At 36.9% G+C, this 13,565-nt stretch overlaps 3 protein-coding genes across 3 annotated transcripts; all 3 read left to right on the top strand.

Annotated features, from left to right (window-relative positions):
• The first annotated feature begins 351 nt into the window (after positions 1 to 351).
• Positions 352 to 1,220, top strand: LOC139860256 (uncharacterized). Its single transcript, XM_071849025.1, has 2 exons — positions 352 to 600; positions 708 to 1,220. Exons 1-2 carry the CDS (start codon positions 352 to 354, stop codon positions 1,218 to 1,220), a joined length of 762 nt encoding a protein of 253 aa, XP_071705126.1.
• Positions 1,221 to 2,043: 823 nt separating this feature from the next.
• LOC139860255 (secreted RxLR effector protein 78-like) lies at positions 2,044 to 2,511 on the top strand. Its single transcript, XM_071849024.1, has one exon. The coding sequence runs from the start codon at positions 2,044 to 2,046 to the stop codon at positions 2,509 to 2,511; it is 468 nt and encodes a 155-aa protein (XP_071705125.1).
• Positions 2,512 to 2,516: 5 nt separating this feature from the next.
• LOC139860254 (uncharacterized mitochondrial protein AtMg00310-like) lies at positions 2,517 to 3,181 on the top strand. The gene is made up of 2 exons (XM_071849023.1): positions 2,517 to 2,639; positions 2,687 to 3,181. Exons 1-2 carry the CDS (start codon positions 2,517 to 2,519, stop codon positions 3,179 to 3,181), a joined length of 618 nt encoding a protein of 205 aa, XP_071705124.1.
• The last annotated feature ends 10,384 nt before the right edge of the window (positions 3,182 to 13,565 follow it).

Below are 13,565 nucleotides of genomic sequence, written 5' to 3'. Positions count from 1 at the left end.
TAGGAAAGGGTGATGCTACAGGAAAACAAAAGATGCATAAGTATGGGTTTACTATTGGAAAGCAGAAGCCGAAACTTATGTATAGACCTGTAACTAAATGTTTAGATGATCATAATTCTGGAAAGATACCAATAAATGATGGGGCGAGTACTAGTGGTGTTGCTAAAGTGGTCGAAAATGGTAATATATTCGATGTATTAGCAAGCCTGGAAGATGAAGATGTGTGTTGTACTACGCTGAATTTAAAGGATGATGAGGCTAGTGATACATAGGATTACGTGAATGAAACTACAGAATTTATGGCGAGTAAAGATCCGAAGGGGGCAAGCACTCCCATGAAAGAGGAGGCTAATGATTAGTTTAGCCTCTTGGAATATACGGGGTTTGAACCGTACCCCGAAACAAGAAGAGATCATTGATGTAGTTTCAAGGAATAGGTTGTGTATGTGTGATGTTCTTGAATCTCACGTTAATATTAAAAAGTTAGCTGATATTTGTAATAAGGTTTTCTCTAATTGGAGATGGACGTCTAATAATAGTGCTTGCGAATCAGGTAATCGTATCATATTGGGATGGAATCCAGGTATTATTGATGTTATGGTTTTAGGTATGACCAATCAAGTTATGCATTGTATGATTAAAACTATAGCAGATGGGGACAGGTTGTTTGTTTCATATATGTATGCTAGTAACCAATATACCCCCAGGAGGGTTCTTTGGAGGGATCTGGATGTTCTGTAAAGGACGGCCCATGGGTTATGCTTGATGACTTTAACGCTCCTCTGTATGTAGCAGATTCTTCAGTGGGGTCCTCTAATATCACTATCTCGATGAGAGAATTTAAGGAATGTGTTGACAAGTTAAGGATGTCAGATGTGAACCGTATGGGTATGCGCTTTACGTGGAATCAAAAGCCGAATGCACCTGATGGTTTGCTAAGGAAGATTGACAGAGTCATGACAAATGACTCATTTATTCATAAATATGCTTCCCCTTATGCAGTATTCCAGCCTTACAGAATTTCTCACCATTGCCCGGCGGTGTTGAAAATTCCCACGAATTGCAAGTATCGTCCGAGGCCGTTTATGTTCTCTAATTTTATCACATTCAATGATGAATTTCAGGCGACGATGTTTCAAGGATGGCGACAACACATGAATGGCTGCTCTATGTTTAAAGTAATAAAAAAAACTAAGAATGATGAAGCACTTAATGCGTAAGTTGGCATGGAAAAGAGGAAATTTTCATGAGAGAGTGATCAAGTTACGGGCTGAATTAGATGATGCATAAATACTTATGGATCAGCGGCCTAATTTGGAGAGTGTCAGAGTGAAGGCTAGTTCTATCTTAAAAGAATATACAGAAGCTATGCTAGACGAAGAAAGGTTTTTAAAAGAAAAGGCTAAAATACAATGGCTTAAGATTGGTGATTGCAACTCGAAGTATTTTCATAATGTTGTTAAGGCTAGAACACATCGTAATCGTATTCAAGCGGTGTTGGGGAATGATGACATTATGATAGAGGGTAACGGCGTGCCTAATGGATTTGTACAACACTATCAGGCGGTTCTTGGGACTGCCGTTCAAGTAGAGGGAATATATGATCCTGAGTCGTTATTTGTGAAGGTCATTCCGGAAGTGAAAGCTCAGTATATGATTCGAAATGTCACGGGCGAAGAGGTAAAGAAAGCTATTTTTGATATTGGTGATGATAAGTCTCCGGGCCCGGATGGGTACTCGTCTGGTTTCTTTAAGAAATCACGGGAGACTATTGGTACTGATGTGACCCGTGCTATATTGGATTTCTTTCATAATGGTAAACTGCTAACGGAAACTAATCACACAATCATTGCTCTATTACCAAAAGTAAGTAATCCAAGTAAGATTATTATAATCGCATTAAAGACTGTTTGGATGATGTTATGGACAGTAATCAGTCAGCGTTTATTCCGAGGAGGAGAATAAAGGACAACATCTTGCTTACTCAAGAACTTATGCATAATTATCATTTATCTACTGCTAAAGCTAGGTGTGCGTTTAAAAATGGACATCGAGAAAGCTTATGACACTGTTGATTGGGGTTTCCTTAAGGAGATTTTGCAAGGGTTTGGGTTTCATGAGGTTATGATTCAGTGGATTATGATTTGTGTAACAACTACCTCTTTTTCTATAAGCGTTAATGGAAATCTCCATGCTTACTTTAGAGGAAAACGAGGCATTCGCCAAGGAGGTCCGATGTCTCCTTATCTGTTTACATTGGTAATGGAAGTTCTAACGCTTATGATTAGGAGAAGAGTGCATCTCTCTAATAATTTTCAATACCACTCGAAGTGTGCAGAGCAGAAGATTATCAATCTGTGTTTTGCAGATGATTTGTTTCTTTTTTCTTCAGCGCATATGGATTCTATACGTGTTATTTCTGGGGCGCTTGAGGAATTCAAAAATTGTTTTGGGCTAGTTTTGAGTATGGCTAAAAGTATGACATTTTTTGTAACGTCTCGGATGCTCTGAAGAGTATGATTCTTGCTGTTCTCCCATTTGATGAGGGAAAATTACTCGTGAAATACTTGGGCGTGCTGCTGATATCTAGTCTACTTCATAGAGACTGTAAGGAGTTGGTGGAGCGTGTTATGTGTAAGGTGCAAAACTGGAAAAATAAGTTTATATCTTTCTTTGGTCGGTTCAGCTAATCATGTCGGTGATGACTTCTATGCAAGTGTACTGGCATTCAGTATTCATAATCTCTAGTGCTATTATTAAAGAAATGGAAGCCTTAATGAGCGGTTTCTTATGGTGCCAGGGTGATATGAAGCGAGGAAAGGCAAAGATTAAGTGCTCCGATGTGTGCTTGCCAAAACATGAAGGCGGTCTTGGAATTAAACGTCTTAAAGAATGGAACACGACCCTCATGGTGACTCATATATGGCGTATATTGACTAATAAGCATTCTCTCTGGATCCAATGGATACATTCATATCGTCTAAAAGGTCGGAATTTCTGGGATGCTCCACTTCAAGCGGGTGTTAGTGTTGGTTGGCGGAAATTAATCATAATTCGTGATATTGTTAGGCCACATATTTTCAGTAAAATTGGGAATGGCATGGACACATCGGCTAGGTTCAATACCTGGTGTGATGGTGGTATGCTAGCAGACACAATGAAACAACCCAACCCGTATTAAACACGAGTAATTTTTTTTTCTAAATAAAAACCATTAAATTAAACGGTTACATATATCCCATTTAACAATATCACAAGTTTAATGTTTACAAATGGCACGAAGGCCATTAATCAAATGTAATACAAGTTCGACCCACTTAAAATGATAGTTTTAATTCAAACTACACCCGAGCATGGTTTGGGGCTAAACTACCCAAAACACTAGGTCGGCTTTAAAAGCTTCAACACAAATCCAACATGGGGAACTAGTATCCAACAACCCTCTTTCCCTTCTCCGTACCTGCATCTAAAAAGATAAACAACGAGAAGGGTAAGCTAATGCTTAGTGAGTGCAATAAGTATACACATGCATATATAACCTACTTACTTGCAATCACAAACACAATACCGCATACAAGCTAGCAATTCGACAATCATGTGAACATCATGCATAAACTACTATCCGCGATTCACAATAAGCTAGCAATAACAATAGCATATGGTTCACAATTTAATATGCTAAATAAAAATTCACACAACCATGGTTAACCAATCGAACAAGGGAACGGTACTTGAAAGACCGTCTGAGTTCATAACATCCATTAGTGTACATTACTCCGCGTATTCACTAATCCCCCGGGTGATGTCTTGAACACCGCGACTAACTCACCCCCATGACAATGTGGTATCTTGAACACCGCGACAATTCTACATGTCAATCAACCAATGAGTGGTGTCTTGAACACCGCGACAATTCCACTCCCATGACAATGTGGTGTCTTGAACACCGCGACAATTCCACATGTCAATCAAACCAATGAGTGGTGTCTTGAACACCGTGACAATTCCACTCGTTACATAGAATGTGGTGTCTTAAACACCACGACAATTCCACATTCCACGCTACATAAATAAATACATTATATACGTGCACGCATAATTATTCCACTCACCTTAACACCAAGATGATGATTATGCACTTCCGAAGCTTCAAAGCAACGTACCTAATACATTAAGTACACATTCAATACACAACATGTGGAACCAACCACAATACTTACACTTGAGCATTTAATGACCTAATTGAATTAAATAACTCAACTACACCAAAATCGCCCATAAATGGCCAAGACTCATCTTTAATGATTAAAGCTAGTGATTTAAAGTCTACTAACTTTAACTAACACAAACTTAGGGTATTTGTCAAAACCCGACCTTAACCATAAGGACGAATACAATAACATATGATTTCATCGCGAGGTATTGACCTCTATATGCGACATTTTTCAAAAACTGCATTCGTTTTTACAATACAAACCATAGCTTTTACTACAAATACAAGGTTTAAACAACTTAATAATGATTATCATTTAGCGGTAATCTTAGACTTACAAACTTTACATGTGATAATAACAATACGACCTCCAACATATTTTACATTACAAATCCTCCGATATGCAGTTTTATTTTTGACACAAATATGCATACTCAAGATCTTGCTTAAATTCAACATGTTGCAGCGGAAGCTTTTAGTTATCACCTGAGAATAAACATGCTTAAAACGTCAACATAAAGTTGGTGAGATATAGGTTTAATGCCGGCAGCGTTATAAATATAGACCACAAGATTTCATATATAAACGTTTTAATAAAAATATTCTAAGTTGTTGAGCACTTGATAACCATACTTAACATTTAATCAACGTCGCATATTCCCTTTATTATGAAATCTTACTACACTGTACCAAGTGTAGTCACCGAAATGAAGTACTGTGCAACCGTTGAATACTGGTCGTCCAGTCCGGTTGGGGTTGTCAGGCCCGATAGATCTATCAACAGGATTCGCGTTTACAATACCTCATGTAAATAATAGTTACCAAGTTACAGGGAAGTATGCCAGTGGTACAACTCAACGTAGAATATATATTTTTAATCACTTGTGTCCATAACGTAAATCATAAAATGCATGTATTCTCATCCCGAAATATTTAGAGTTTAAAAGTGGGACTATATACTCACTTTTGCCTTGAAGGTATTTATCACGACTTGGTCTCCGATAGATATCACGAACCTAACCATATATATAATATATCAACATATTTTCTTTTTAAGTAATCGTTACATATATATATATATATATATATATATATATATATATATATATATATATATATATACTTTTAATATTTTCTTAGTCCGTAGTTAGCAGTCCGATGTTAGTGGTCCACAATTAGTTGCTTAAATAAAATAAATAAAGACCCCATCGTATTCGTATTGATCAGAATTAATCTCGACCCATGGTACCATGTTGTCAAGTGACGTGTTGCGTACATAAAGTACCGTGTTGTCAAATGACGTGTTGCGTACAATCATGAGGTCTTATGATTAATCTTCTCGTGTTGTTTACGGGTGGTCCTGAAATATATAAAATCAAATCATAAATAAATATATATGAAATATTATATTAATTAGAAAATATATGATTAATTTAATTTTTCTCCAAATATTTTTCGTAGCTAAACTAGCTTTGAATACCCGATCTTGTTTTAGTCGTAGTTTCTTCATTACAACTCCGTTTTTGTTGGTTCAACTTGACACTTCCTTGGATCGAGTCAAATTTTAAGAATATGAACTGATAATACCTTAGTTTGTATTCGAAATCACAGGTTATAGGTCAAACTTTGGTGAAACTTATGAAAGTGATCATTTTCCATCATAAAAACAACATTTAATGATCATTTTTCTAAAAATACTTACACTTTGAGTTAAACCATGAAATTTTTATGTGTTAACATATTCATAGGAAATATCATTTTTCCAGAACATAAACTTCCAATTCAAAGCTTAAGATGGTTTTTAATTATCCAACCCAAAACAGCCCTGGTTGCATTCCGACGACATAGATTCAGTTTTTAAGATGTTCTTTGTAAAACCAAGTTATATCTTGTTAAGTTAGCATATCATTATGATATATTACAGGTCTTAAAGTGTTTTAAAAGTTAAGTTAGAAGGATCTATTTAGTTTGCAAACAAGTTTGAAATCATTCAAACTATGTTCTTGCTGTTAAAATTTTACAACATAAAATAAGATAGCTATATAAATATGAATCGAATAAGGTTATGAACAAGGTTACTACCTCAAGTTACTTGGACAAAGTTACTGTAAAAGATGAGAAAAATCCTAGAACCAAAAGAGTGGTGGAGTTGGATCAAAAGGTTGGAAGTAAACTTGTATTTTTGGAAGGATTATTGAAGTTTTCTTGTAAGGAATTTATTATGATGATTAAGGCTTGTTTTTGAAGCTAGATCTTCATGGTTATTTGCTGAGATTGTGAAGAACACTTAAGGTTCCTAAGAGTGTGTTTTTGGTTAGAGAAAATGTGTAGTAAAAATGAAATTGGAATGGAGTATAAATGGTGGTGAAAAGATGTATAAATTTGTAATATTGTGCAAAAGTCTTGTAATATGCCAAATTGATTAATCATGCATGCTAAGATCCAAAATTGGCTGACTCATGGCTGCTAATAAAGTGATTGTGATGTGTATATACTAATATTAAATACGTATAGGAGCTGGGTATGATACGAGTACATATACTCTAGGTATACATGTAGAAATTTTGAGAAAACGGAACGAGAATTCAAATATAGCTATCTTTTGTAAATATACTTATATTGTTTTATGTATATAAGCCCTTTAAAAGTGATTAAATACATATTTATACGATACTTGTATAAGTATTATAGGTTAAAGGTATATATGTCAAATAACGTTACGTATAGTTATCATTTTGAAAAGTTAAGTTAGTAGTCTCAAAGTATACTTATAACTTATTGTTATTAGTACACAATAAGATGTTAAACCATTCTTAGATCATGTTAAATATATATAAATACATATATATACACAAACGTATAATTATCGTTTGTTATATAGTTCGTGATATCATCGGTCAAATTGGACGGTCAAACGTTGTGTAAAACTCTTTTTAAAAACATAAATCTCAACAATTTAGATTACTTATCATGTTAGTAAGGTTTAATTTATGTAAATATTAATCTCATAGGTATAAAATGATCGGAAAAATCCGGGTCGTTACAGTACCTACCCGTTAAATAAATTTCGTCCCGAAATTTTAAAATTGTACCTATTTTGCGTTCTCGGGAAACAAATGTGGGTACTTTCGTTTCATCTGATCCTCTGGTTCCCAAGTAAACTCGGGACCCCTTCGAGCATTCCAACGAACCTTAACGATCGGTACGTTGCTCTGCTTGAGTTGTTTAACTTCACGGTCCATGATTTCGACTGGTTCTTCTATGAATTGTAGTTTCTCGTTGACTTGGATTTCTTCAAGAGGAATGGTGAGATCTTCCTTTGCAAGACATTTCTTAAGGTTTGATACGTGAAATGTATTATGTACTCCGGCGAGTTGTTGCGGTAACTCGAGTCGATAAGCTACCGGTCCAATGCGTTCGATGATCTTGAACGGGCCTACATACCTTGGGTTCAGTTTACCCCTTTTACCGAAACGTATTACACCTTTCCAAGGTGACACCTTTAACATAACCATGTCACCGATCTGAAACTCTAATGGTTTCCTTCGGACATCGGCGTAGCTCTTTTGGCGACTACGGGCTGTTTTCAATCTCTCCTTGATTTGTACTATCTTCTCAGTCGTTTCGTGTATGATCTCGGGACCAGTTAATTGTCGATCTCCTACTTCATTCCAACAGATAGGGGATATACACTTCCTTCCATACAATGCTTCAAATGGTGCAACTTTAATGCTCGCATGATAACTGTTATTATACGAGAATTCTGCTAATGGTAGATATTTATCCCATCCGTTTCCAAAATCGATCACACATGCCCTGAGCATGTCTTCAAGAGTCTGAATTGTTCTTTCACTCTGCCCGTCAGTTTGTGGATGATATGCGGTGCTCATATCCAAACGAGTTCCCAGGGCCTCCTGTAGTGATTGCCAAAACTTTGATGTAAATCTACTATCACGATCGGATATAATGGAAATAGGTATTCCATGCCTTGAAACAATTTCCTTTATGTATAATCGTAATAGTTTCTCCATTCTATCTGTTTCATTTATAGGCAAGAAATGTGCAGATTTGGTGAGACGATCAACTATTACCCAAATGGTGTCATAACCCCAGGCAGTCTTAGGTAACTTTGTGATGAAATCCATGGTAATACCGTCCCATTTCCATTCTGGGATTTCTGGTTGTTGAAGTAACCCTGACGGCTTCTGGTGTTCTGCTTTGACTTTGGAACAAGTTAAACATTCCCCAACATATGTTGCAACATCTATTTTTAAATTAGGCCACCAATAATGCGTCTTAAGATCTTGATACATCTTTCCAACTCCAGGATGTATCGAGTATCTTGTCTTATGCGCCTCATTCAATATCAACTTCGTTAATCCACCCAACTTCGGTACCCAAATACGGTTTGCAAAATATCGAATTCCGTCTTCCCGTATAACGAGTTGTTTCCCATACTTCTTCATTATTTCATTTCCTATGTTTTCTTTAGTAAGAGCTTCTCGTTGAGCCTCTTTGATTTGTGAGTTGAGATTCATGCGAATTTTTATGTTCATCGCTCGTACTCGAATTGGTTCCCGTTCCTTTCTGCTTAGAGCGTCGGCCACTACATTCGCTTTCCTGGGATGATAGCGAATCTCACAATCATAGTCGTTTATCAGCTCGACCCACCTACGTTGCCTCATGTTCAGCTGTTTCTGATCAAAAATATGTTGAAGGCTTTTATGATCAGTAAACACAGTGCATTTAACCCCATATAAATAGTGTCTCCATATCTTCAATGCAAACACTACTGCTCCCAATTCTAAATCATGCGTCGTATAATTCCGCTCGTGAATCTTCAATTGATGAGATGCGTATGCTATAACTTTCTTTCGTTGCATAAGGACGCAACCAAAACCTTGTCACGAAGCGTCACAATATATCTCAAAATCATCGTTCCCTTCAGGTAACGATAAAATAGGCGATGTAGTCAACTTTTTCTTCAGTAATTGAAATACACTCTCCTGCTCAGAGGTCCATTCATACTTCTTCCCTTTTTGCGTTAACGCTGTCAACGGCTTAGCTATTCGAGAAAAATCTTGAATAAACCTTCTATAATAACCAGCTAAACCCAAAAATTGACGTATCTGCGTTGGTGTCTTAGGAGTCTCCCATTTTTCAATGGCCTCAATTTTAGCTGGGTCAACCTGAATTCCTTTGCTACTAACAACATGGCCAAGAAATTGCACTTCTTTCAACCAAAACGCACACTTAGAAAATTTGGCGTATAACTGTTCTTTTCTTAACAATTCTAATACCAACCTTAAATGCTGCTCATGCTCTTGCTCACTCTTGGAATAGATAAGAATATCGTCAATGAAAACGATAACAAACTTATCTAAATACGGACTACTAACTCGATTCATGAGGTCCATGAATACAGCTGGCGCATTAGTCAACCCAAACGGCATAACCAAAAATTCGTAATGACCATAACGTGTCCGAAAAGCAGTTTTCGGAATATCTTCTTCTTTGACACGTAATTGATGATAGCCCGATCTGAGGTCGATTTTCGAGTACACACATGATCCTTGCAATTGATCAAATAAGTCGACAATTCTCGGTAATGGATACCGATTCTTGATAGTTAACTTATTTAATTCACGATAATCTATACACATCCTAAAAGATCCATCTTTCTTCTTAACAAATAAAATTGGAGCTCCCCACGGTGAAGTACTTGGTCGTATGAATCCACGGTCCAGTAATTCTTTTAACTGACCCTGAAGTTCTTTTAACTCGGACAGTGCAAGTCTATATGGAGCACGAGCCACTGGTGCAGCTCCTGGTACTAGATCTATTTGAAATTCTACAGATCTAAATGGAGGTAATCCCTGTAACTCTTCCGGAAATACTTCAGGAAAATCTCTTGCCACAGGCACGTCATTGATGCTCCTCACTTTTTCCTTCGTTTAGACTTTATTAACATGTGCTAAGATAGCATAGCACCCTTTCTTCAAGAACTTTTGAGCTTTCAAACAACTAATGAGTTTTAGCTTTGAGTTACCCTTCTCTCCATAAATCATTACTGGCGTTTTATCCTTACGAGGAATGCGAATTGCCTTCTTAGCGCACACAACTTCAGCTCCTATTTTGGACATCCAGTACATGCCGACTATTACATCAAAACTTCCTAATTCTACGGGTATCAAATCAATCTTAAATGTTTCTCCGGCTAAATTTATTTTACAATCACGGCAAATTTTATCGGCTTTAATTAGTTTACCATTGGCTAACTCAATCATGTACTTAGCATCTAGAGGTAATGATGAACAATTCAATTTAGCATAAAAGTCTCTACTCACGTAACTTCTATCGGCACCAGTATCAAATATAATAGATGCGGATAAGTTATTAATGGTAAACGTACCCGTAACAAGCTCCGGGTCTTCACACGCCTCTCTAGCATTAATAACAAATGCTCTTCCACGTGCAGATCCATTATTCTTCTCTGGATTTGGGCACTGACTCTTATAATGACCCTGTTTCCCATACCCATAACAAGTAACAATGGCCAAGGCAGTTCTATTTGCATTGGTGGCAGGAGTCTTGGTACCGTTTGTATTTGTAGCGGGAACCCTACAATCTTCAGCAAGATGACCTTTTCGATTAAAATTGTTGCACACCACATTACAATAACCATAGTGATGTTTGTGGCATCTGTTACATAAAGGATTTCGTCCCTTGTAACCTGAGTTCGAACCGCTACCCGCACCTTGCGTGGTTTCTTGTTTCTTGTTGGATTGTTGATGATTACCTTCCCACTTTCTTTTGTTTCCCGATGTCTTGACATCGGTGTTCTTATCCAGAATAATCTGGTCCATCAACTCGTTCGCCATGGTGATAGCTTCATGAATAGTCTTGGGTTTGGATGCTGTAACATTTGCCTTGACCTTTTTAGGCAAACCGTCTTTGTACAGTTCAATCTTCCGTTCTTCGGTTGGTACCAATTCGGGACATAGCAAAGCTAATTCCATGAATCGCTGATTGTAGTTGGTGAGTTCAGTACCAACAACTTTCAGGCTTCGTAATTCAGCTTCCAACTTCCTAACCTCGTTCCTTGGACAATACTCGTTGATTAGCATTGTTTTGAATTCTTCCCAGGGAGTATCATAAGCTACATCTCCTCCTACGGCCTTCACATAGTTTTTCCACCACGTGAGTGCACTATCTTGTAAGGTGCACGATGCATACTTGGTCATGTCCTTCCCAATACAACCACTGATTTTAAACACAGACTCAATCTTTTCGATCCACCGGGTTAAACCGACCGGTCCTTCTGTTCCACTGAATGATGAGGGCTTGCAACCTTGAAAAGTTTTGTAAGTGCATCCCACACGAGGATTTGGGTTAACTGCAGCACCTCTTGCAGCCTCGACCCATAACATTCTGTCGTTCACTCGCTGATTGATGAGTTCCTGGATTTCTTGTTCCGTCATTCGGTTCAATCGCGCCATAATCTTCAATAAGAATGAAAAAAAATAATTATTCACATGGAATATTATAGATGTAGTATGTATTTACAGTACATCATAGCTTATTAATAATATGAACCAGTTATTATTATAAAAGCCTTTTCTTCTTATTAGCGTTTTATAATTATACCAAGGGTAGTACCTACCTGTTAAAGTTCATACTTAATAGCTTAGTACGAAAATCAATTACTATCACCCAAATAATACTCAACCATGGAAAATTATTGCATTTCACACTTCACTATTTTACATATGCTTATCTTACATCAAACATTAAGCAAACCACACTAGTAATATTATACAAAACATTATATGATCCCATGGTTTAAAACAACAGCGCATCATTTAACCCAAAGCATTTGTGTTCAAAGAAATCGCTTAAAGGTTATCCTGGTTGTCTCCCTGCGTTTTGGCTGAGGGGCTGAAGAACTGGATGCCAGGATAGAACTAATAGGAAGAGCGGGAATAGGTGTAGAAGTATCTGGTGGAGTTGGTGTCACAACATCCTCTCTAAACTCGGGATTTGGATTTTCCAATTCAGTAGCCTTTCGTTTCTTTCCTCGTTCGAACTTGTCTTTCGTAATTTCCTGTATTTCTTCCTCCTCAGGATCACCTTCCGGTTCCTCTTCAATTGATTCATCCGGAACTTGTGAGTCTTCCCCAAAGGTGTCGTTTTCATCATCGGATAGGTTAATGACTGGAACACCATCTGAAGATTCTGGTTCGGAGTTGCTGAATGTGATAACAAGTTCTAAGCTAGACATCTATCACATAACGACTAGCATGTTAGTATCACATTATATTTACATATTAATTTTTAACCAACAAGGATAAGCAATAGTTTTCTAAATCAAACACGGTCAAAGTCCAGACACACTAATGCATCCTAACAAACTCGATAAGACACACTAATGCAAATTTTCTGGTTCTCTAAGACCAACGCTCTGATACCACATGTCAAAACCCGACCTTAACCATAAGGACGAATACAATAACATATGATTTCATCGCGAGGTATTGACCTCTATATGCGACATTTTTCAAAAACTGCATTCGTTTTTACAATACAAACCATAGCTTTTATTACAAATACAAGGTTTAAACAACTTAATAATGATTATCGTTTAACGATAATCTTAGACTTACAAACTTTACATGTGATAATAACAATACGACCTCCAACATATTTTACATTACAAATCCTCCGATATGCAGTTTTATTTTTGACACAAATATGCATACTCAAGATCTTGCTTAAATTCAACATGTTGCAGCGGAAGCTTTTAGTTATCACCTGGTAATAAACATGCTTAAAACGTCAACATAAATTTGGTGAGATATAGGTTTAATGCCGGCAGCGTTATAAATATAGACCACAAGATTTCATATATAAACGTTTTAATAAAAATATTCTAAGTTGTTGAGCACTTGATAACCATACTTAACATTTAATCAACGTCGCATATTCCCTTTATTATGAAATCTTACTACACTGTACCAAGTGTAGTCACTGAAACGAAGTACTGTGCAACCGTTGAATACTGGTCGTCCAGTCCTGTTGGGGTTGTCAGGCCCGATAGATCTATCAACAGGATTCGCGTTTACAATACCTCATGTAAATAATAGTTACCAAGTTACAGGGAAGTATGCCAGTGGTACAACTCAACGTAGAATATATATTTTTAATCACTTGTGTCCATAACGTAAATCATAAAATGCATGTATTCTCATCCCGAAATATTTAGAGTTTAAAAGTGGGACTATATACTCACTTTTGCCTTGAAGGTATTTATCACGACTTGGTCTCCGATAGATATCACGAACCTAACCATATA

The sequence above is a fragment of the Rutidosis leptorrhynchoides genome, chromosome 7, assembly GCF_046630445.1.
Source record: "Rutidosis leptorrhynchoides isolate AG116_Rl617_1_P2 chromosome 7, CSIRO_AGI_Rlap_v1, whole genome shotgun sequence".
Taxonomy (NCBI): Eukaryota; Viridiplantae; Streptophyta; class Magnoliopsida; order Asterales; family Asteraceae; genus Rutidosis; species Rutidosis leptorrhynchoides.
This window is presented reverse-complemented; position numbering and strand designations above follow the sequence as displayed.